Source organism: Xiphophorus maculatus, chromosome 7, assembly GCF_002775205.1.
Source record: "Xiphophorus maculatus strain JP 163 A chromosome 7, X_maculatus-5.0-male, whole genome shotgun sequence".
NCBI lineage: Eukaryota > Metazoa > Chordata > Actinopteri > Cyprinodontiformes > Poeciliidae > Xiphophorus > Xiphophorus maculatus.
This window is the reverse complement of record NC_036449.1, coordinates 19,331,529-19,357,262: the sequence shown is the minus strand read 5'-3', so window position 1 is coordinate 19,357,262 and position 25,734 is coordinate 19,331,529. Positions and strand designations below refer to the sequence as shown.

At 36.5% G+C, this 25,734-nt stretch overlaps 1 protein-coding gene across 1 annotated transcript; it reads left to right on the top strand.

Annotated features, from left to right (window-relative positions):
• Nucleotides 1-1,704: 1,704 nt before the first annotated feature.
• On the top strand, nucleotides 1,705-23,962 carry LOC102227852 (transient receptor potential cation channel subfamily M member 2-like). Its single transcript, XM_023336480.1, has 28 exons — nucleotides 1,705-1,795; nucleotides 4,198-4,289; nucleotides 5,509-5,576; nucleotides 5,876-6,047; nucleotides 8,210-8,390; nucleotides 8,470-8,633; nucleotides 8,717-8,903; nucleotides 10,979-11,040; nucleotides 11,114-11,314; nucleotides 12,040-12,142; nucleotides 13,177-13,298; nucleotides 14,093-14,452; nucleotides 15,947-16,042; nucleotides 16,130-16,259; nucleotides 16,332-16,477; nucleotides 17,291-17,403; nucleotides 17,505-17,606; nucleotides 17,868-18,081; nucleotides 19,648-19,766; nucleotides 19,858-19,990; nucleotides 20,307-20,478; nucleotides 20,601-20,781; nucleotides 20,862-21,040; nucleotides 21,949-22,078; nucleotides 22,546-22,588; nucleotides 22,712-22,782; nucleotides 23,168-23,255; nucleotides 23,379-23,962. The coding sequence occupies exons 1-28, from the start codon at nucleotides 1,720-1,722 to the stop codon at nucleotides 23,451-23,453; spliced, it is 3,780 nt and encodes a 1,259-aa protein (XP_023192248.1). The 5' UTR covers nucleotides 1,705-1,719; the 3' UTR covers nucleotides 23,454-23,962.
• The last annotated feature ends 1,772 nt before the right edge of the window (nucleotides 23,963-25,734 follow it).

The window sequence follows — 25,734 nt, the reverse complement described above, 5'->3', positions numbered from 1 at the left end:
TTCAGTGAGCAGAAAACAACAGATAATTAAAAATGAATATAACATTTTTAAATATATGCAGACATTTAAAATACATAGGGAATGCTAATGTACAATCTCAATCTTCAGTTTTGTCCCAAATTCCACTTCATGCCAGATGTTATTCTATGCTTAACTTTTTGAATGCATTTTCTTTGTCCATGAAAGTCAGTTTAGTTTGTTTTGAGTTCTAAGGCCAAAGCCTGGACATTTACCTGATTGTCAGAGTTACTATACAATCTATAAAGCTGCACTGAAATCCAGTTTAGATTCCCTCATATTGTCTGATGGTACTGCACTGTTGCTGAGGATATCCTTATGTTCAGTACCACCTCAAAATGAAGCAGAAAAATAATAATAAATAAATAGACAGTATCTCTGTCAATTTGGGTATTAAAATGTTGTATTCATTTTTAGGTCACCTTATCACTGATGAGGGATATTCTGTGTCCTCATAATATGTTTCTGCAGATAAAAAACATGTTCAAGTTGAAAAAAGCTGTTCTTGGCTTGCATGGCATTGTTGGTTACAGCCTACTCAGACCTGAGTTCTGTTTACTCATTGAATTGTATTAGTTATGTGTAAAAACTGTAATGTCTAATGACGCAGTGTAAAATACACACTTATTTTGGAACAGAGATACAATTAATACATAGACTCAGTTTAGTAAAATGCTGGACTCCTCAGCATGACAAAGAAAGAGTGGAGTGCGAGTTTCTGCTTCTATCTACGCCTCATTCTGCAACCTCAATAAGGCGTGTTGGTCTGCTGTTATCAGCTTATCTAAGACTATGTGTGATCAACACCAGTCGTATTATAATTATTAATTATTATTATTTGTCAATAATTATCACTGTTAATTCTTTATGGTGTGCACCGCTGTACATGTAAGAAGATAAAATTAATATAACAAGAATGCAGAATCATATATCCATAACAAAAGCAACAGACAATTTCATCACATAAGTTTTACCCTACCTCTTTTTCTGTCACTTTTTTGCTCTTCTTCTTTATTGTTTTTTTATTTTTACTTGGCCATCAGACAATTTGAAAGAGCTTGACTTTCTGAAGTCACATTCCTTACAACACTCACCCAATTCGTCCCGGCAGTCAAAAGGCAACACATACCTGAGAGCAGTGAGGGAAGGAGTAAAAGGTGTGTGGGCTGCAGGAATAAACCAAATAGTAGAGAATGATGGGGTACCTAGGCAAAGTATCATTATTAGATGGAGCATTTAATATAAATGAGTAAATTAGTGCAGAATCTATCATATTAGGAAATCATATTATTACCCAATAGACTTAAAAAGAATACTGAAAGTTACTTTCTTTTATTCTCTCCCCTGTATTTGGCACCCCCTGGACTGCTGGGGCCCTTAGCATTTGCTTTTGCCCTATGCCTACCTATGCCACTGGCCAGCCCTTAGCAAAAAAAAGGACTATGTATGCATCAGTGATAAAAAAAAGATAAAAAAGAAGTAATTCCCTGATATAAATAATTCTGTAGGTATTTAGCTGTATGACAATTAATATTAAATATTACATCTGATAATAATAATATCTTTCCTAGTTCCCCCTTACTTCTCTACTATTTGGTGTATACCCACGCATCACTCTATCTCCCTCCCCTCACTGCTCTCAGGTATAACTTACGCTCTGGGAGGACAAGTTTTGTAAGGCGCGTAGCTTCAGAAAGCATCATGTCAAAACGTCCCACAATGTCTGATGCCCAAGGAGGAACAAAGAAAAACAGAAGTAAGAAAGAAATAAACAAAGGTACAGTAAAACTAATGTTATAACGTGATGGAACTGCCTGTTGCCTTAGTTTTTTTTTGGGGGGGGGGGGTTGGAGTAATGATAATTCTGCTCTAGTGGCCTTTATCTGACAGTAAATTGACAGGAACATGGGTTATAAGAGAGGGCGAAGACATGCATCAAAGATCAAAAGGCTGGGACTTGAACCTATGATTACACAGTACAGAGGCCTCTGAAGAAGGGTCGTACGCTCTACCCCCACACCATCATGAACAATGCTTTGATGGTTATTTTATTTATTCCATTCTCTTTTTTTTCAAACTGAGCTGAAAACTGAAATACTGTCAGTATTGCAGAAAATACTGTAAATGTAAACCAAAATAAAATCTATTTGAAAATAAGAAATTAAGAAAATAGTGTTATCTACTACACAAGAAATATGCGGTATTGACTCTCATTCCCATCTGCCTGGGATCTCCTTCTTCCAACTGGTAAATAACAACACAAACTTGCCGTCTTTTAAATGCTAATTGAAAATTTGTGTCAAGGAGTGTGAAACAGTTGCTTTCATACTCTATGTAGTTTCTAATACTTAGGAAGAGGCGATTTCTGTTTGGCTACTATAGTGAGAAAAATTGAGTTTGGACTTGTTTAATGACATCTATTTTGGAAAAGGTAGGGTAATATGTGTCAAACTAATGAGAAATGGTTCTCATGGTTTGCAAGAGGTTTCTTCTGCTCTGCTGAGAAAGTGATGATGAAAACTGAGTAAATACCAGTTTCTTCAAGGGGAACAAAGCAATGAAGAATGACTGTAGGTTTGCGAAAACAAGTCAATTGGGCAGGTTAATGTCAACTTAGCATCATTACTGTATTTCCATATATGACTAGTCGTGACTAGTCATAACAAAACCAGGAACAAGTCTTCCCTGAGTTTTTAGAGATTCAAAAAGCGTAGATTCTAAGCTTTACAATGATGTGAAACACATAGAAATGAAAACTGAAGAAGATATGACCATGAATGTTGTGTGCACAATGCAAACAAGATCAGCAAGAAAACAATCCTAAAACTTTCAGAAAATTGTCCTGACACCTGATTATACCTTGCCGTGATAAAGCCTGTTTTATTACATTCCTTTCCTACAGCCCCACCACCAGCATTGAGTGTCGACATGTATGACTGGAAAGTCAATTCGAGTTAATTTGTATATCACATTTCGGCAACAAGGATGTTCAAAGAGCCTTACATTATAAAATATAGTACAGTCACCAATTATGAAACAAGCAATAGATTTTACATTTTGTCAAATGCCATCATCAAAATCATCAAACAAATGCACATCACATATGTTGATCAATGTTCCAGGTATTTTAAATCAAAGGCAACATTAAACAGGTGTGTTTTTAGTCTTGATTTAGAGGAACTCAGTATTTCAGCCTTTTTTTTTGGAGTTTTCTGAAAGTTTGTTTCAGATTTGTGGTGCATAGAAACTGAATGCGGCTTCTCTATGTTTGGTTCTGGGGATGCAGAGTAGCCTAGAACCAGAAGACCAGAAAGGTCTGGAAGTTTCATACTGATAGGTATTTTGTTTACCTAAATACAAAGAAAGAACCACAGACAACATTTATGTGTTTTCAACCAAGCTTCTGCAGAAGGAGAAAACATAGCAAACCATTTCTCCAAGGTGTTTCCCATGCGCTCTGACTCCCTTCAGCAGAGCCTGTCTTTTTATTAAGCAGGAGAAAGAAGGGAGTCAAGAGTGAAATGTGGGAGAGTGATAAATCAAAGAATGGCTATTCTGAAACAAGGAAGAACTACATTCTACATACAAGCAGTTTAAGGAGTATCCCAAGATAAGAAGCAGCTGCACCTTCAAGGTTTAGAGAAAAAGCAAGTTTTGTCTTTCACACGGTTCACTCTCTGGGGTGTGAATACTAAACCTTTAAATGAAAAACAAACTGGTAACTACTTTTGTAAGAATGATAAAACATAATTATTCTAACACATACAAAACAGGTATTTAGTCTATTTTGGTGCTAAGCCATTTTGTAAACTAACAGCATTTTAAAGTCTATTGTCTGAGCTACTGGGAGCCAGTGTAAGGACCTTAGGACTGGGATGATGTGCTCTGTCTTCCTGGTTTTAGTGAGAATGCAAGCAGCAGCGTTCTGTATCACATAATGTTGTGGAGAAACATCATGTTCCTAGGAGCAAGTCCTAGGAACAAGCAACTTGTTTCAGTATTCATGCAATATTCATTGAATACTGCATTTCACTGTGATAATTTCAATCTGATATTAATTGCATTTAAGCAAATTCATTGTGTATTTTACTTGTACAGTACAGTAAACATACTGTACATAACCCATTTCTTATGTTTTTTACTTTATTTCTGGAATCATGCTCCTCTTTTTCTCTTCAGATGAATCGATACCTTTAAAGGACACCCCAAGTCCTTCTGCAACATCGCCTAGCTCTTCTTCTGCGTCCAACATACAGGATAATATTAATCAGGTCTGAATATTTTCAATAGTTTCAGTTTATAGGTAATTTATGGTTTGGTTAACATTTATTTTTCTAACCCAAAAAAAGGTAGTTGAGTTTATGTATAAATATATTAGTGGGATGATTGGGGGACCTGCAGGAGTTCAGGGCCGCTACCTAAAATCTCACCCAGGTTAATAGGGTCAGCAGAAACTACTGAAATTGGGTTGAGAACTATCCAAAATATTATTGAACAGTTCCACGAGAACTGTCTTACATTCTCTTGGGTCAAGAAGAGATCCTCCTTCTTTGAGAATGAAAGACCTCAAAGACTAGTCTTTAATCGTCTTTCAAGATGAAAGAAAGATGGTGAAAGACCAGTCTTTGAGGTCTGATGATATAATGATGATATCTGATAATATCCTTTGAGGATTGGTGATCACCTGTAAATGTTTGGTGACATCATCACCAAAATAAATATTTATTTATTTATTTATTTATTTATTAATTTATTTATACTTCTTAAGCTTGAGACATAGGCACAGAAGAATAAGGCACTTGCTGCAAGTAACCAAACTAGTTTTTTATTTTGGCACTTGATACTTTATATTGTTTCTAGGGCTGTTTACATGTAACTCTGAAGAATCTCATTTTTCTTTAGGGAAATGCATATACATACCAAAGCTTTGAAAAATTCCTTTGTGTGAAAACATTAAAATAATTATGCATATGTTTTCTTTCACTTCAAAGTTATTTACTACTTTCTATTTTTACAAAAACCCCAATAAATTCATTGAAACTTGTAGTTGTAATATAACTCTGTGAAAAAGGGGACAATGAATGCTTTTCCAACAAAACAGTCTGAAAAAACCTTTACATTGTTATTATTCACAGTCCATATTGTATATTCCTTTCAACATAGATATTTTTTGTTGATTTGGAAGAAATCTGATGCTTTATTCCCTTCAATTGTGAGTACACTAATTCACTGAATAGTGTGAATTAGTGTATTCATCAATACACTAATTCATGCATCCCCAGTCTGCACTGTACAGAGAGCTCTGAGTCAGTTCAGTTTCCTGCTGAGCTGTATCTCTGATGCAGAGCTGACAGTCTGCCACTCTGATCACCACCAATCCTTACAGTGTAGCAGCATGAAGGGAGATGAGATGAGATTCACTCATGGTCGTTTTATACTCTGGCAATCAAAACAGGATCTAAACATCTGTCTATTACCTTTTCTTTCCAGCAAATTTCCACGTGGATCAAGAACAACATAACAAGAAAGCAATGCTGCCCTTTTAAGAAGGATGCCAGGTGGGATGATTTGCCACTTCTTAAGCTGTGATTTTAGTTTTAGTTTAGATTCCAGTTAAAGTGCTCTGAAATACCAATATCTACAGAACTGTAGATGTTGCGTGCTTTGTGTTGTCAAAAAAGCTATTAAAAAATAGCCTTCATGAATGAGAAATAAGATCAGTCCAACAGTCTGAAATACAAAGGCAAATCAGGGTACTAAAGGATTGGTATCCTTTCCCATAAAGGACACATGTCTAAACTTCTTCTACCAACATAAACATGTGAAATTTTGCAATTTGTATTTGTATTTTTTACAGCAACAAGGAAGTATGTTGTTGTGAATATTCAGAGCTTGACTCCATTGGTAAAGCCAGCAAGCCAGAGGACTTCAAAAAGCATACCTGCAATGAAGACAAACATGTCCACGAGGTGTCAACAGATGCTTTTGGAGACATCAATTTTGGTGGTTTTTGGAAAAAGAGTAGCAAGGTAAATCATTCTATCTCAGTTTAAAGGTAATATTATTATGTCACAATACACAGGATGAATGATAACACCTCTGCAACATTTGTCTGATCCACTGCTTGTTATTTGGTCTGTTTTAATCCAGAAAAGAGCAGTTTCTCTGCATTCCCAAGTACAATGAAATAGTGTCCCTTTTTCTTCCAAGCATTTTGTGTATGTGTCTGGTATATTAATATTATACCGATTTAAATTGACTGGTGTAATATAGATTTGCATTAATCATTTGTACTGCAGTGACCTTAAGTGTGAGTTAATTGTTTGTTTGTGAGCCTTTGTACCCACAGACTGCCATTCCTCCAGTGACATTTACTCCTAGGTCTCTTTTCTAGGTTTTCAATTTGAGTGTTGAGTCTTCTGGGGAATTTAAAAGTGAGTTTTCCACTCACTATTACTGCTGAGTAACTGATTTATTAAATTAATATTTTTGTCAACCTAATTATATAATTGATTTATTTTTAAGTAATATATAAGCATTGTTCTATATGATGCAATTATGTTGAGAGTAGTTGTGTTTCTATAGAAGAGACCAAAATAACAGAACTTGCTAATGAAACTTAACTAATTTGACTGGACGTTTTTCAACTGAGAAAGGAAAACACAACAACAACAAAAATTAGATCCCCTAGTTTACTAAACAGATTATTTGGAAAAACATTCCACATAGAATTTCAATTATAAATGTCGTAATGCAATTAGTTTTTGCTATCTGATTAGAAACATAAATGCCATTTAAAATATTTAAAGATCACCAATCTTTAGGCAGTTTCAACTATTCTTCTGTGCAGTACTTCTCAAGCTCCAACAGGTTTGATGATAGCCATCTGTACAGTCATTTTCAGATTTCTCCAGAAATGTTCAGTGGTATTCAAGTCTGGACTCTGGTTTGACTAACCCAGGACATTCAGAGAATGGTTCTGAAGCCACTCCTTAGAGATCTTGGCCATCTGATTTGGGTCGTTGTCCTGCTGACAAATTAACCGTTGCCCCAGTATGAGGTCAAGATGTTGACCTCAGATTTTCATCCAGGATGTCCCTGGTAATTGCTACATTCATTTTTCTCTTTATTCTGTTTAGTGTGCCAATTCCTTCTGCTGTAAAATGTGCTATCCCATTGCATGATTCTGCCATCTCCATACTTCACTGCAGGGGTGGAATTGACCTGATGATGAGCTGTGCCTGATGCACATGATGCCTGGCATTCACACTTTAGAGTACCATCTTTGTCTCTTCAGACCAGAAAATGTTGATTCTCATATTATCAGAGTCCTTCAGGTTCCTTTTGTCTTTAATTAAGGGATGGCTTTAGTATTATGGAGACCTGCATGGCACTCTACCATGCAGGCTTGATTGGTGGATTACTGCAGAGATGGTTGTCCTTCCTGGAGGTTCTCCTCTTTCTACAGAGGAACAGTGGAGCTCTGACAGAGAGGCCATCAGGTTCTTGATCACCTCTGAGATTTGTGCCTCAAGACAATTCTCTCTCTGAGGTCTACAGACAATTCCTTTGATTTAAGGCTTGGTGTTTGACTTCTGACCTGCACTGTCAACTGTGGGACTTTTTATAGACATGTGTGTGCCTTTCTAAATCAAATCCAATCAACTGAATTTACCACAGCTGGACTCCATTTAACCTGTCGTAACATTTCAAGTACTATCAGTGGAAGCAGTTTAATTTTAAGCTTCATGGCAAAGGCCATAAATTCTTACATAAAAGTGATTTATTGGTTTTCTATTTTTATTACATTTACAAGAAACCTAAAAACTTTTTTTCACATTGTCTTAATGGGGTATTTATATGTAGAATATGAAGGAAAAATATTAATTTAATATGATTTGTCATAAGGCCGTAATATAACAAAATATGGAAATAGTGAGTACTTTCCAGATGTACTGTATGTAAATGCACATTTCTGTTTTTTCTTTGTTAAAGAAATGTATAGAAAATATATTATTTTCCTGCCACCTCACAATTACAAGCTACTTTGTGTTGATATATTGCATACAATTCCAATAGAATTATTATTATTTTCTTTTTGAAAAACCTCGTTGGGTATAAGTACTTTTATAACACACTGTAAATGTATATCTGTGCATTCTGATGTCACTTCTTGTTTGCTCATTACCAGTATGTACGAGTATTCACAGACACCAGACCTAAAGTGCTCTACGAGTTACTGACAAAGCAGTGGAAACTTCCGCCTCCCAATCTGGTCATCTCAGTGTCTGGAGGAGCCAATAACTTCTACCTGAAGTCCCACCTGACGAAGGCTTTTCACAGAGGACTGATCAAAGTGGCTCAGACTACAGGTGAAACACACAGTAAAATAGAGATAGGTGTGATTAATATCAGCCAGAAACATACACAGTGATACTTCCTCACCTCTAGGTGCATGGATCATCACCGGCGGTACCCACTCTGGTGTGATGATGCATGTAGGACAGGCTGTGAGGGACTGTGCCCTGAATAACACTACGAAGCGGAAAATAGTGGCTATTGGAGTGGCGCCATGGGGAGTAATTCACAACAAGGACAAATTAATAAATGAAGAAGTAAGATGAACACACGCTTCACATTATTCCTGTGAATAGATTTGTATGTTTCCTTCATACTTTTTTATTGTGTTTGGCTGCAGGGTTGCTTCCCAGCTCATTATGTGATTGACAAACAGGGTCAGGGTGATCTGGTCTGTCTCGACGACAATCATTCCCACCTCCTGCTGGTTGATGATGGGACCAGTGACAAAAAGGCCTATGGTGCAGAGATCCCGCTGCGCACGGAACTAGAGCAGTACATCTCAGACCAAACTCTTGGAACTAAAGGTTTAAAGGAGATTAATCTTCATTATTAAATAATAATAATAATTTTAAAAAAATCAAAAGTAAGGAGAACTGCAAGCAATCCATGTATAGTTGGCTCTTTGATTTTTCCTTCTCATAACAAAATCGCAAACAAATTAAAATAAAAAATTAAATAAATAACAATAATTATGTTGCTGTTTTTGTTTTTCCATTCTTAAAACTTAAATGTAAAAATATAAAATTGAACTACTTAAAAATCCTTTTTAGTTCAGCTATTTAAATCCAAATTAAAATATATGACTGTTGTTTTTATATATATAGCAACACAGGCGGGAAATCACCAATATGTTTACTGGAGATTATTACACCTCATTATGTTAAATAATTACTTGGAATATTAGAGCAACTTTGTTCAAGGTAAGATCATCAAATATATTGACTCCCTCTAAATAAAACAAATTTATGGTGAGCAAGAGTGACAGTATAGGGTTTTCATAAAATTGGATATTTTAAAAAACTGAGTTGACTATTTAACATGTGAAGAACAAATGAAAGCTTGTATTTGCTTTAGTCATAAAATAATTGATTTATAATTGATTTAATGTATTTTTTTCAAATTTAAACTGGGAGAGATATAAACAGTTAACAGCTTAGTGCATCTCCAAATCACAGGAATGTTCTCTTTTATACCTCCTCCCTCACAGAAAACAAAACAAAGAAGCGGAACATCTCCTTCTCTGCTCCACATGTCCAATTCCTTCATGCAGAAAATTTACCCTTCAATTAATTAAAAACCACAGTCTATCAAGAAATCACCAAAATATTCTCAGTCATGTTAACATGTTGAGTAAAATGTTACTTATCTGTCAGTAGATGATTTTCTTCTAGCATAAAATAGGTAGCAACCAATTTTAGCATATTGACTGAAATTAATACAAAATCTATATTTAATGAATCCAAATATATATATATATATATATATATATATATATATATATATATATATATATATATATATATATATATATATATATATATATATATATATTTTTTTTTTTTTATACAGTCATGTATTCTCAGATAATACAGTCTTTGTGGAATCACTCTTGTGCTTCAATGTTAGAAAATTCAGTAGGTTTCAGTAAAAAACAAAAATGCTAACTGTCATTTTATACTGCAACACCAAGTAAATGTTTATAAAGAAAAAAATCTGCAATTTATCAGCATTCCAAAGCTTCTGAGTTATAACCGCAAAAATGTAAATACAATTCTTTCCAAATGTTCTCATATCTTCATATATATGTGAGATATTAAATGTTTTTTGTACAAAAAATAACCTTTGTTGTAGCAATGTGAGTGATACTGAAATATATTCAGAAGTTTGTTAAAAGTCCACAATGCCTCAAAAATCCCAGAATATTCACGAATGACCATCATGTCCAAAAACAGCCCAAATTTCCCAATCTACCACAGTCTGAAACTTCTTTTCAAAAGAAAACTTGCCCATGTTGCTTAGCATGTATTAATTTCTGAAACACAAGGCGGAGCTCAATTCTGTCAAGGTTAGCAAACGTTTCTCAATTTTCATGGGATGCAGCTTTGTATACAGTGTGATTTCCCCAATATTAACATTTGATTTCACCAAGTTCAAAATTTAAATGTGAAATTACATATAAGCCATAACCAAGTAACCACCTCTGAGCGTGGTCTTGAGGATTTGTACCAAATTTGGTGTAAATCTGTCAGGTGGTTATATAAATACAAACTTTTTACATCACCTTGCAACAATACTGCATAAAAGTCAATACACAGTGACAACACATCATCTCCTGTTAGGATCTTGAGTATCAGTGAGGTTTTTCTACTAGAATGCTATATTATTTTTCTTCCCAGCATTTCTTGTGTTTTCTGACCTATGTGTTTAAGTGGAAGAGAATAATGAGAATAATATTATTAATAATAATAATAAAATATGTACAATTACAGAAGAGCAGGAAAATGGCCATGTTTTGCATTGGTCATCTGTTAGCTTCCGCAGGCTTTGATCCCTAATTATTAATAACTGTAAATAATTGTTTTCATTATTTACCCTCCAGCGACTACTATAAAAACCCTAGTGGTTTGTGTGGTGTTGGACGGAGGAGAAGGTACACTCAAAGTGAGTCAACAGATTCCTAAATCTTTCAGTCTTCGTGTTTCTAGTGAACTGACTCATCTTTGTCTCCTCTCAGACCATCTACAGTTCAATTGAAAAGGGCACACCGTGCGTGATCCTGCAGGGCTCTGGCAGGATAGCAGATGTTATCGCTCATGCGTCTGGATTCCCAATCAGTAGGATCACCACCACTCTCATCAAGGAGCTGACTAAGAAGTTTTTTGGAGAAGAGTACAAAAACATAAAAGATGACCAGATTGAAGCCTGGAAAAATATGGTTAGTGAAGTGATGATGGTCCAGTCCATGATATGTGGTGGTACACTGTCGTGGTTTTGTTATGGGTCAAACTGTTTGGCATTATTTGGGCTAAAACCATCTCACTATTGGCCTCTTTGGTGAAATGGTTCTTATAAAGTTGAATTTTCCTATTGGTTGCAGAGGTATGTCTTGGTACAACTTTGTCCTTCAGGTATAAAATAACTAACTAACCCTGCCCTTGTGGGGTAGCCCACAAATATGTGTCCCTCTATCACCCTGAGGCAAGAGAAGCCACTGGTAACAGGAAGTTTTTCAGCAATAAGCACGGCAACTTAAGAAAACAAACAAACAAAAAAAAACCTTCATTTTGATGGGCTCTTATTTTGAAAATAAACATCTGATCTGGATGGCATTTGCTGTGTGTCCTCTAGATGTGTCCCTCTGTCATCCTGAAGTGAGAGAAGTCACTGGTAACAGAGTTTTTCAGTAATAAGCACCACAACGTAAGGGAAAATAACATAACTTGTACGTAATCTACCAATTTTCAAGAAAAATATTTGCTTTGGCATTTAGCAAAACAAAATTATTTTACATCGCCTACTTGAAATTTAATCGGATGTGTACTGGATTAACTGATGTAGTAAATCATTATGTGATATATTTCTTCTTTAAATGTTGTGGTCTGAAAGTGAGCTTCCTAAAACAGCACTGTGGGTTTATACATTTGTCTGCTCTGTTTCCAGATTCATAAGATAGTTGAGAAGCCTGACTTGCTGACAATATTCAGAGCAAGGAAAGATGATCAGGGTGTTTTGGATGTGGCAATCCTTGATACTCTTCTAAAAGGTAACTACGGTGCCTTGCAAAAGTATTTAAAATATTATGCTACAACTGCAGTCCAGTGTATTTTATTGTTATTTTATGAGTTATTTGGAATGTAATTGAAACATGATCTTTAAATCATATTTTCAAGTATAAATCTGAAAAGTGTGGAACATATTCTTATTAAACCCTTTTACTCAAATACCTCAAAATAAAACTCACTGCAATCAACTGATTTTTTAAGTCATCCGATTTTTAGAACCACATATGTGATTATAACCTCAGTACAAATCCAGCTGGGAAGGCCTCAAGTGTTTATCAGAGATCTCTGTTTCTCAGAGATATATGTACCATTTCACTCTTTCTTCATTTTCTGTACTTCTGAGCTCCTGCCCTGTCTAACTAAACAGTTTTTTTTCACAAGTAAAAGATTTAACTTGGTATTTTTCTCCAAATTGTATGTGTTTTACTTTGCCACTGTGTCTCACTTCCTGTCTCATGCATGGCATTCTCTTCAAATTTCTGTGACACAAAGCTCAGACCAAAATAGACCCTACCTATCTTGGTCAGAGTCAGAGATGCAGTGGCAAGGAATCGCTAGCAGTCTGTGAGGCCCAATTGATTTTAACGTGTTCTAGTTGTTTTTTACATTATCCAACCCGATTGTCCATCAGATCAGTTTCCAAAATGGATCTGCTGTATTTTGAACTTAATGGATATTGCTTAGGAGAAGCTTCATGCACTAAAACAGTGTGAGTCTACATCACTGAACCCTGTTAATGCTCGTATTATGATGATTCACCTGTTTGAAATGCTTCGTCTCAAGTTTCTATTAATACGTTTTCTTCTGTGTTTATATATCATCGGATAATTGTTCTGCTTACTGAGCTACTTGTGGACTTCTACACCAATTTATGTCTATGAGATTTCTGTTTTTCTCAGCCAAAATTATTTTAGTACTTTGTGTTCTTAAACTTGTTATTTGCCTTAAGTAAAAGCTGAAAAGTGTGTGTTCTGTAGATATCCTGAAAACATTTAGCAGTAAGTGTATATTCTAGCTTTCAAGACCACTACATCACAAGAAGATATGTCCTGGAAGAAGCATCTGGAGTTGGCTATCACCTGGAACAGAGTTGATTCAGCTGAGACTAAGATTTTCACTGAGGAAAAGATTTGGAAGGTGAATTTGTTTCAGAGCACTGTGTATTATAAAATCTTACTTAATTTTTTTTTAATGTGTGACTCAGGTAGTAGCACATAAAAACATTCACAGATTGACACTAGGTGGTGCTAGAGCACTTACTCTCTTTCCACTGGACAACCTAGTGCCTTTCTGTCATATTTTATTTACAGTATTTATATTTTCATTTTATTTCTGGATTTAAAAGTACCACATAGTTTTGTCATTTTGCCCCCTCTCCTCCACACACTCACCTAAACCTGCCCTTTTGTGCAGAGGCATTCCTAGCCTGTTTGGCACACTGGGTGAACCACCCCACTCGAGCTCTCTCTCCACCTGCCCCCTGCCCCCTGCCCCCTGCCCCTAGAACTTCTATCCAATGGTGCCAAGAGATGGGGGAAAAAGAGGCTGGAAAAAAATAATTGATGCTTAAGGACCAGCCAATGAGTGTGCTGGTCCCTCCCATTGACACTGATTGACATGCAAAGTTATTAAGTTTAAGTGTCATTATGAAATAAATCAGCCATGGGGAAAAACAACATTATGATAAAAACTTGACTTTGTAAAAAGGACAATTTAAATAAAAACTGCTGGAATTCATTAAAAATGATTCAACAATTGCTATTACTGAAAAAAAGTTCATAGTGAAATAAGTAATTTTATCAAGCATATTTTCAAAAGAGAATGAAAAATATTTCACAACGATGAGCTTGTCAGATTATACCTGTTATGTATTTTTGTAGATACTTCTTGGTTTCCACCAAACTAACAAGATTCTTTTTTTCTTTCTTTAGTCCAGTGAACTCCACCGGTTCATGTATTTAGCCCTGGTTTGCAATAAGCCTGATTTTGTGAGTCTGCTCCTGGAAAACGGTGTGTGTCTGGAGGACTTTCTGGATGACAACACCCTTTGTGAGCTCTACAAAAACTTGCCCAACTGCCTTTTTCTGTACAAGCTGTTCAAGAAGGTGAAATTTACCACCAGCAGCAGGAGGAAGGCACTGGACATGAAGGGTCTTGATCAAGCACGAAAAAATATCTCCCTGAAAGATGTCTCTATTGAAGTGCGCCACCTGCTGGGGAAATTCACAAAGCACATCTATCCATCCTCCAAGGATGGAGAACATACTATGTGGATAGAGGACAGGCCGTATGTGAGTATGTTTTATTCTTAACTTTATTAAGTGGGTAGAAACAAAATCCTACAATTAAAAGTAATTGTTTTTCATAAAATGACTTGAATATACAGGCATCTCTGTTATTAATACCTTCTACAACATCTTTCTGCCAGAAAAACATCACTTGGTCTTCTGTAACATTTCAGGCAGTAATGCTACTGCCTGAAATACAGAATCCTGGGTCGTTTTCTACAGATTAAATTAGATGTAACGGTCAGGATGAGTTTTTTCTCATTTAATGCTTCACTCAAATACTGCAACTATAATCTAATAATAATAATAATAATAATAATAAACCATGCAATCAGTTATAATTCTGATTACCCAGAATAGCCCACCATTAAGAGACACATGGACGCTGAGAGAGTTGGTTCAGCATGTGGTCCTGGTACCACGCGTGGTTTCTGTTTTTTTGTGTAATTTCTTAACAACATTTCTGAGAAGGCCTTTATATCGATAAATACATCTAGGCAGTGCAACTTAATATATTTCATACATTTCTGACACTAGAGTTTAGATGTGAAATGGTGCTAGTGAACATTTAATTAAAATTGTGCTCCTTTGTGTAATTTTTACAGTGTCTAGGAAATGGCAGGACTGGAACACTCAAGTCAGTCAAGTCATTGCATTACTGACTTGACCCATATATATATATAATAGTCATACCAGCCTCCTGCAATTTCAGTCTTTCATAGCTGGGGGCACAACATAGCTCTCCTGCATAAATCAGACAATTCCAATCCGACAGCTAGCTCTTGGTCAGATCATCCTGTTAGCATCACATAACACCAACTAGTTCCTATTGCACTATTTTTGGATTCATTGCTGAATGCTAGCTTTTGTCATTTTATTTTTTTATTTATTTTAAGTAAATTGTTGAATTTCACCGGCCTGCCTCCACCCTGCAATGGGTCCTGGGATACATCATTTTATGTCTTGTTACTCCATGTGTCACAGCACAGTGTACTTTCAGGTTGTTTGGAGACTGAGATGTGTGTAGAAGAAGAAAATTTACATTTCCAATGGAAACAGAGTCGTAAATTACTAAAGAACAGTTTAGTTAAAAAATACTTAAGTTGCAATTACAGGAATGTTTAGTTGTAAAAATATATATATTCAAATTGGAAATGAAACAACAAGAATAGCACACACCCCATCCCAGTGAAAGGAAAATAAACTATCCATTTATGAAGATTCCCATCCAAACTTCAGGTCCAAATCATTTGCACATAAATATTAACTTAGACACTCTTTACCTCCTATGTATGGAGCATCATGGGATTGATTCCAGTGTTCCCAGTTCAAAATGTCGTTTGTTTCTTTATTCATTATTTCATCAAAATATTGTTTATTTGACTTTCATGAAATCACTGAGTCCACAATGTCTCCCGGCTTTATAGAGAATGTATCTGACCAGTTAACCCAAAAATCCAATCCCTCACTTTTTTTTTTTTTTTACCTGAAACTCAGAGGGACGATGAATCTAAGAGGGTTGCAGCCAGAGATCTTTTCCTTTGGGCAGTTGTCCAGAACAACAAGGAGCTGTCTAAAATCGCCTGGGATCAGGTGATTAAAAACTCCTGCACATGTTTAAAGAAAGTGTCTTCAGAGTGGTTTATGTGTGTAACTCTGCATTTCTGTGTGTGTGTGCAGTGTGGAGACTGCATGTCTGCTGCTCTGGCTGCCAGCAAGATCCTGAAGAAAATGGCAAAGGAGTCAATTGATGCAGACGAGCCTCAGGAAATGCTGGAGCTCGCCAATTACTTTGAAGATCGTGCGATTGGTATGAGGCAGAGGTAAAGAGAACATTTACAGACTGAGCTGGGATTTATTGACCTGCATGTGTTTTCTTCAGGTGTGTTCAGTGAGTGCTACAAGAATAATGAGGAGCGTGCCCAGAAGCTGCTGGTTCGAACCTCACGCCTTTGGGGCGAGACGACGTGTCTGAGGCTGGCGCTGGAGGCCAATGATAAAAACTTTGTGGCTGAGTTAGGCGTTCAGGTGAAGCAGATTTTTATTTAGGTTTTATGATTCAGGACATACGAACGGTACAGACATTTCAAACAAAAGGAAGTTCCTTTTCTTTACATATAGTAATCTGAAAAGCACTTGCATTTGAATGCAACCACTGTATACAAACCCATTCTAATGACCCTAGATAAAATCCAGTGTAAGTAATTGCCTCCAGAGTCACCTAATTAGCAAACAGAGTCAACCTGTGTGTAATCTGAACACTGGAAACTTATGGCAGAAGGTGCTCTTGTGAGACCAATACTTAACCTTCTTACCTATGTGCAAATTTGCATGTGTATAAACTAACATTGCACCTCACCCTGAATTCATTATTTTGACCTAGAAACACAGTGATGGTAACATCATGCTGTGGGTTAGGTTTTTTTTTTTTCATTGACAGCAAAATAATGGGGAGATGGATAGAACATAATTCAGGGATATCTTTGAAAAAGTCCTGATACGGGGGTGGAAGTCCTCCTGTATGGAGCCCCTATAGAGGGATTGAAAGAAAAGAAAAACTTTTCTGTGCACAAGAAAGTTAATTTTTTCCTTCAAAAAATGTAAGGCCCCATACATCTACCAGTAAGACAACTTTGTATCTACATACAATCTTAAGAAATAGCTTGTGGCTATAATGTGAAACATCATGAATACAGACCCACAAAGTGATGTTCAAAAGTCTTGTCATCCCTCATTTCTGTTTGCTGCAGTCTTTAAGATCCTTTTAAGAGAGCCAAAGAGAGCCTGTCATCTTATACCCATATATTGTACAAACCCTTTGATAAGACCTTTGTGCTTTAGGATCGTCTTACTCAGATTTGGTGTGGTGACCTTTCAGTCAACAATCCTGTGTGGAGGGTGCTGATCTGTATGGTCTTCTTCCCTCTGACCTACACCAAGTTTCTGGCTTTCAGGTGAAATATTACTGGGAGTGATTGTATAAATAAAAACTGTTGAAGTTGTAAAGCATTGCATTTCCACATTTTCCACATTCATATCTGTTTTTCCTTTTTAGATGTGATGAAGTCCTCCAGAGAGAAATCGAGCAGAAAGAGTGGATAAAAATGACTGGGGAGGAAGAGACAAAAAGCACTTTGAACAATAATTCGGATTGCTCGTGAGATGACAATCTCTGATTGATTCAATTAAAGACCTATTCAACATTTGCTGTCAAATTTTGTTCAACGCTCTGAGTTGTGGAAGTTGTATATTATCCATCCATCCATCCATCCATTTTCTGTTCACCCTTGTCCCTAATGGGGTCGGGAGGGTTGCTGGTGCCCATCTAGTTGTATATTATGAGTGAATTTTTACTTTCTTTATAAGCAACAATTCTTGATCAAATGAGTTACATTGATGTTGATGTTTCTGCCCACAGTAAGCAGAATGTGGAGCCTCTGGGCTGCTTGTCCAGACTGAAAGGACTGTACAGCGCTCCTCAGGTCAAGTTTTATGGAAACATCGTCTCGTACTTTGCCTTCCTGTTCCTGTTTGCTTACGTCCTGATGATTGACTTCCAGAGTACACCGTCTATAAAAGAGTTGATGCTCTACATCTGGTTGTTCACTCTGGTGTCTGAGGAGATTAGACAGGTGAGACGCTGCAAATATAATGGGCACTGTTTGGAGAATTATCCTTTCTCCAGCTAGGTTCTTGATGTATGAAGTTGAAGAAGAGTCAATGAGTCATGAATTCCATTTATTAATACCAAAATTTTACCTGGAAAATAACAACTTTTATTACTTTTACTTTTACTGAATACTTTTATTCAGTGAGAAAAATCAATAACAGTCACTTTAAAATAAATGAGTCTGATGCATTTCTGTTAGATGTACAATGGCGGCTTTTGATATGGGCCACATGGGCGGTTGCCCAGGGCAGCATTAATGCAAACAACCAATTAAAAATAGAACCTATTTATTCTTTAGTTGTGCTCTCAGGTTTTCTCCCAGTATATTATATGAATGGTGGTTTGGCTTTCTCAAACCCACCCCCACACGTGAGCTAAGCGTTGCTTGTTTATTTATTTTAAATAGGTTTTTTATACACCAGTAACAGTGATAGCAAAGACTGTTTTCTGCTTGGATTGTTGTTGGACTGGGCACAAAGCAGAGAGCATGCATTAATCATATTGTCTGCAACTCTGCGTTGGCTTCCTCATACGCTGTTACAGTGTCTGGTCTGTACTTCTGAAGGTTTACAACTCAGCGCAGGTTGCATGCTCCATGATTCACAAGTAACTTTTAAAGTTTAAGTTTACTACACTCATTGACTTTACATAAGCATAATTTTTTTAAACAAAATTATAGTATGTAAATGAACAACAGCTTAAAAAGTACTCAGACCTACCAACATTAACTAGGAGGGTTGATTTGCAAACTGAGCTGTTAATTACTCGACCATAAAACTTGAGAACTACTTACACTGGTCAATAACGCATATCTTAAAACTGGTTTGAGGCAGCCATGCCAGTAGGTGGCGCCTCTTAACCACATATGTAAAACTAAAGATATCCAACTTGGAAAAAAATGAATAATGCATTATCTCAAACAAAACTCCAAATAAACTTGGGGATGCTGATAATGGTCACATTTCTGTTGAAGCCTTTGTAAGAATTGAGCTGAAACAGAGACACTTATAAACACTGCGGGAAACCGGCCTTCAAGTGGTGTACTGCAGTGTGTTTCAGGTGTGGCCTTGTCCACAGGTTTATCCAGTTAGTTCAAATCTGTCAGTTAACCTATCAGAAGTGTGTGGAGGGAATCCCAAAAGATTTAACCCAAGGCATAGATTTTAAAAGACAGTTATTTTTGATACTGACCAAATGTATATAAACTTTTGAATTCTAGGAAAGTTGCCAAAAAAAAAAAGAATCTCTAAAAAATTGTCTTGTTAATTTTCTGGCATTTAGGACTATAAATAATTTGGGTAATTCTAATTGACCTAAAATAAGAAAGGCTTGGTCAGAACTAACTTCAGACAGTGAGAAAAAATGTGTGTGTCTTGTTATTCGATGTATGTAAATATCTGTTACTTTTAACCAAATTCTAATATTCAACCTCTGGAGGTTAGCGATCAAATTTAACCTTATTCAGAATAAATATCTGATGACAATAAAATTCTGACATGTTGGTTTAAATTTCTGTTTTCTCTCTCAGCTGTTTTATGATCCTGATCATTTTGGGTTTTGTGAGAAAGCCAAGGTGTACATTCAAGAGCTGTGGAACATTTTGGATGTCATCTCCATCGTGCTGTTCTGTGTAGGACTTGGATTGAGGTACTCTCTCTGTCTCTCAGAGAGACATGGAAAGGTTTCCAAGGCTCTCAGCAATCTGTGACTGACCAACTTTATGTATTTTTCACTTCAGGATGACAAAAGAGCTTTTCTATCCAGGTAAAATCATCCTGTGCATTGACTTTGTGGTCTTCTGTCTCCGCCTCATGGCAATCTTCACAATCAATCGCACCTTGGGACCTAAAATCATCATAGTTAAGAAGATGGTAAGGAGTTTGCATGAATGAAAATGGACCTCATAAAATGTGGGAACAATAGAACAATACACAACATGACATTTATGAACCTATAGTCCTTAGGCAGGTCTTTGGAGACATTTTTTTCACCAGGGTCTTCAGTCTTTAAAAATATTAGTGTTTTCCAGTGTCTCCCTTTCCAGACTTTATTCTGCATCTGATTTTCTAAATGTGATTTTCTATAAGAGAACTTATATTATTTATTTATGGTTTTTAAGATGGAAATATTTACCTGCAGTTAATTATTTTTCTGTCTTTTTGCCCTCTGATGTAATTTATGCTGCAGATGATGGACATGTTCTTCTTCATGTTTCTCCTGAGCATCTGGGTCGTGGCGTACGGTGTGGCCAAACAAGGCATCCTCATCCATAATGACAATCGACTGGACTGGATCATTCGTGGGGCTGTTTACGAGCCGTACCTCATTATATTTGGAAGTTTCCCTGAAAATATTGACAGTGAGTGGAGAAGTGCACCGTGTAGTTTTACTACTTGAGGAGAAATCATAATCTCTCTGTAGGTGAAGCCAGTATTCTTGGTGATGCTGCATGTTCTAGTTTCAGTGTTTTGTCTCCTTCAGAAACTAGGTTTGATATAAATTCATGCAGCATGGATGGTACAGATCCCATGAAGCCCAAGTGTCCTGTGCTGAATGAAAACCAAATGACGGTCTTCCCTGAGTGGCTCACCATCATCATGCTCTGTATTTACTTGCTCTGTGCCAACATATTGCTCATCAACCTCCTCATAGCCATCTTTAAGTGAGTCCTTAGTGTCATATCATCTGTCAGCTTCGGTTTAATTTCAACATAATGAATCTGTTCATCTTTTGCCTGCACAGCTACTCGTTTGAGGAGGTCCATGACAACACGGATAGAATCTGGAAGTTTCAAAGATATCAGCTGATCAAAGAGTACTACAGCCGCCCGGCCCCCCCACCTCCTTTCATCATCTTCAGTCACCTCTACCTCTTCATCAAAATGGTGCTGTGGAAAGCTCAGAAATTACAGACTGAATTCAGTAAGGCCTTAGTCCCTGATTTCTATATGTGTGATATTTACAAGAGGTGACCTCAGATCCATTGCTTTTGATGATTGTCTCCGTCTGTACTTTACAAAAATGTTTATACTACCTTTATCTTTTTATATTTACTGCCAATTCCTCATTTAGCTTATTAAAATTTCTCTTTAGAAATTGAAAGTCTTTTTTTTCAACCTTCCTGATATGAGTACTTAGTAATTATCTAGATAGAAGTAGAGACGATGTCACACTCTGTGTGAAAGAACAGTTGCTTCAAAACGGGATTTTGTAAGTGTAAACCAACAATAAATTTATTGAAAGTTGATATTTATTATATTGTTTCAAAAAGTAGCAAACCTTGAGTCTTCTACACACAAAAATAACTAACACTTCGAAGAATTCTGTTGTCAGAATTTTAGGCATGAAGTGTTCATTAATAATGAAAAAACATCAGAGTTTCTGACTGGCTGTTTCAATCTGAATGTAAGTCGATTCCAGTAAATGGATGATTTTTAGATTCCTTATCTCTAGGCTTGTTGAAGGTCTTTCTAAAATTCTTCAATTTTTGGCTGTTTTTTTTCTTTTTTTACTTGTTTTCCATCCAGATGTAGCACCTGACAAGGGTGTGAAGGACAAAAACAATTGTCAGGACTAAAGAAATACAGAAAAGCTAATTAACAGTATTTGAAAGTCTGAAAAAAAAAATCAATCACAGACCTGATTCAGAACCCCACTTTGGTCTAATCATACACTAGATAGCTACGTTTTCAGCTGAAAGCTCTATAAATCACCTTTTGTTTGTTAGAAAACATCCCTAAAAAACTGTTGATCAAGATATTCTGGCTCTTTGGAAGGAAAGAGCCAGACAGAAACAAATGTGAAAATCATGCCCCACTCATTTTTTCCAGAGGTTTCTATCCCAAAAGAGGAAGAGGAGCTGTTGTCCTGGGAGGCCTTGATGAGGGACACATTTGTGCTATCTGAACGGCAGGCGAAGAGCCAGAGCATGGAGGGGCGCATCCAGGATTCATCCCAAAAGTACAATCCTGCAGAAAGTTCTCTCTCTTCTAGCAAAATCCAGGCTATTAGATGGCTAAATACCTCTATATGAGCTTCTGAATGAAAGCCAAGCAGAATAGTCACTTAAATTACATGATGGGAGGGTTTCATATTGTAAATAGTTGTCTGTATTTCTTATTGATTTTTTTTCATAACTTGTGCCACATTTTATGATTCTGTGGCCCAGACTTTAAATTGTTTGAGTTAAACTCAATTTGAAGCTCAAATCCAGTGGTTTTGTATTCATGGTAAATCGAACTCATCTGTCATGAAAAATGACTTCAATTTGTAATCTTTGCTTATTCTATGTGAATGATGTGTTTTGTTGCATAAACCGAATAAACAATGTGATTTGTTTAACATAAAATATGAGAAAAGCATGTTATTATACGGGTTGCAGCTAATATAAGTCTCACTCACTCATGTTATTTTGTGTGATTTCTTAGGGTTACCACCTTAACTGAACGGCTGGAGAAACTAGAAGAACAGGTTATGAACTGATTTAATGGCTCCTTTAATGTTGGATCTATATCACTGTATAGATATTTTTTCCACCCTTCTTCAGAACTGTCTTTGCAGCTGGTTAAATTACTGGTTGCTTTGTGTCTTCAGTCAAACAAAGCACTGGAGAGTATGGAGGACATTAAGAAATCTCAGGGTGATTCTGCAAAAGAAACTGTCAGGTGAGATGCATTCAGTCTTTATTGTCATTTCTACTTTAATTACAGACCATGACACTAGGCCATAAATGTGTTGGTCTTTGGAATAATTAAGGGGCCAAAAATGTATAAATTTGTATTAGAAATGGTTTTCTGTGACTGATTAAAATCATTTGTGCCACATTGCAGGGTTTTGTGGCCCAGACTTATCATTGTTTGAGTTAAACTCTATTTGAATTTTAGACCCAGTATTTTTGTATTTATGATAAACCAAGCTCAACTATCATATAAAATGTTTTCAACTTATATTTGCTTATTCTGTGAATATTGAGTTTTGTTGAACTAATATAGGCCTCAGGTGCAGCTAATCGAAATCTCAGTTACTCATGTTACTTTTTTGTTTGCTAAGAGTTGCCAACTTAAGTGAACGAATGGAGAGGGAAGAGGAAGAGAGCTTCAAAGCACTGCTGAGGAGAATGGAGAAACTAGAGGGACAGGTTATTAACTGATTTAATCAATCTTTTATGTTGGATTAAATTATGTATAAATGATGTTTTATTTTCACAATTCTTCAACATTGTCTTTGCAGCTGGTTAAATTACTTGCTTTGTGTCATCCAGGTCACCAAAGCACTGCAGAGGATTGAAGACAGTCTGAAATCTCTGGGTGCTCCTGCACATAGTACTGTCGAGTAAGATGGACTCAGTCCTTGTTGCCATGCCTACTTTAGTTATTGATCGTGGAACTATATCATAAAAGTGTTAGTATTTTGAGTAATTAAGGGCCCCAAGACAGTAAGCGCTGTGTTTTCTGGTGCTGAAGCACAAATACTGATAAGATGATTGCTTCTTGCTGCAGGTTTCATGATTTCTCTGGCACAGGTAGCTATTAAGTCAATGGGTATTTTTTACTTTTTGGATCAGGTATATTAACTAATTAGAGGCTAACTGAAATACTGTATGTCTTGGTTGAATAGACTGTGATTATTGCTGTTTGTTATGTGCAATGTGGGATCTAAAGGCCAGAATAGCAATACCTGCCAATGTTGTTCATAATGATTAAATCAATCTGTGATTTCTTATTAGTAGGATCAGACTAATTAGTATCCTTTAGTTGCAGCATTAGATAAATATAACCTGGGTTCCATTAGATTAGTTATTATTTCAAGTATTGAATCAAAGTGTACTGACTGCTTCTAATTTTTTATCAAATAAAAAAGCTTATAAAATTTTAAAGAAGTGTGGACAGTCAATTATTTTGTCACTGAAATTTAAAGGTCCACTATTATGCATATCCATATGGTAGCATGTTTCTGTGCTACCATATGGTTATCTCCTGCTTCTGGAAACAGTCCAAGTAAATCCTCTACTAGTGTCAGCAAAACAGCCTGTTTCAAAAGCCTCTAGTCACAACACATTCTCACTCCCAACTCATCATATATTGATGCACAGGGTACCCCTTTCGCGTCAATATGTGACGCGAGGGATTTTACCCTATGCCTTACCATAATTTTTGCCCTAAACCTAACCAAATCGTCGGGTTTTGAAGGTTCGGCAGTGGTTGCGAGAACCCTTCGCGTCAATAATCCACATAAAACATGTGACCTACCCAAATCATCAACATGTGACGCTGAAGGACCCTGCCCAAGTCGTCAACTATTGACGCGAAGGGGGTCAATAGTTGACCCCCTTCTAACCCCCTATTTACAGAAGGGGGTACCCTTCGCGTCAATATGTGACGCGTGGTCAGAAATCGTCTCAACTCGTCAATATATGACGAGTCGGGAGTGAGAAGTCAAGCCAAGTCCAGCAGCTGGCAACCCAAGTGGAGCTCCACCCACTTCATTAAAGACCAAAGCACAATGGCTGCTGGAAAGGGAAACTGTTTTGTTGTGGGCTGTAATACAGAGCATGTGTCCAGGCATTTTCTTCCAGTCACAGAGAACAGAGCTGCATGGATTCATTTTAGTTTTGCTTGCAATATCCCTTGTGATGTTGTCAAAGAAAGGTGTAGCTTGCACAGATTAGTTTAGGAAGGAGTCCTCTGTGTATTACCAACATTACATGAGATTTACTGTTCCTACTGTTCATCACTAATCTGCAGAAGATAATGATGTGTTTTGAATTGTTGTTTGGCATGTACATGATTTGTTATTTAGCACAAGCAAACGCTGTGCTAAATGACCCTCTGCTAGCCCTGTGTCTTACATTACATTACCCACAATATCTGCACATTTGCTGTTGGAATTGTGGTGAACTGGAAGTGATAGCCTACAGAGAAAAGATACAGTGTTTGTGAAAACACGTCAGACACCTGGACATTACCAACGTTGTCTGATTTTCTTTCTTTTTTTTTTTACATGTTGTGCTTTTCCTCTAACCTCGCAGCAGCTCATTTACATAATTGTGACATAGCCCTAAAACAAAGCATTCCTTAATGAGCTCAAAAAAGGCAGAACTGACTGGGTGAAATCTCGATATCTGAGAATAATTTTGTGTATTAAATGTAATGAACATGTTTTGTATAGCCCACAGAGCTGTCCTATAGTTTGTTCAAGGCAGCATATAATCTGCCTCGAGGAATTTTAATAATCGTGGTCCTGAAATCATTCAACGACTCATTACAGCCTTAGAAGGGGGCGTCATATTTCTGGTATCTCCTCCCGCTCCGTCCAGGATTTCTGCATATGCTTATAACACTTCAAAGTTTGATGGGTGGAGAAAACTGATTCTTTGACTTTTTTTTAACCTTGGCATTGTATTAAATACCTTTTACCAGTATAACAGTCTCACCTTTATACCATTAAGACACAAATAATTGTCAACTGAAATAGTTGAAGTATTGTGTAGTATTTCAAGAACTGAAATACTACACAATATTGGTATTGAGCTTCTTGAATTTAAACAAGAAACTCGAACATACCATGTTTAAATCCATGTTGCGATTTTTGCAAATATTTGTCTAATTTAACCAAAA

Excerpts from the sequence above, each read along its gene's own strand:
- LOC102227852 (XM_023336480.1), top strand. The coding sequence starts at position 1,720 with ATGTCAAAACGTCCCACAATGTCTGATGCCCAAGGAGGAACAAAGAAA. Across the intron at positions 22,589-22,711 it reads TGGAGAAACTAGAAGAACAG|TCAAACAAAGCACTGGAGAG; the intron begins GTTATGAACTGA and ends TTGTGTCTTCAG. Across the intron at positions 23,256-23,378 it reads TGGAGAAACTAGAGGGACAG|GTCACCAAAGCACTGCAGAG; the intron begins GTTATTAACTGA and ends TGTGTCATCCAG.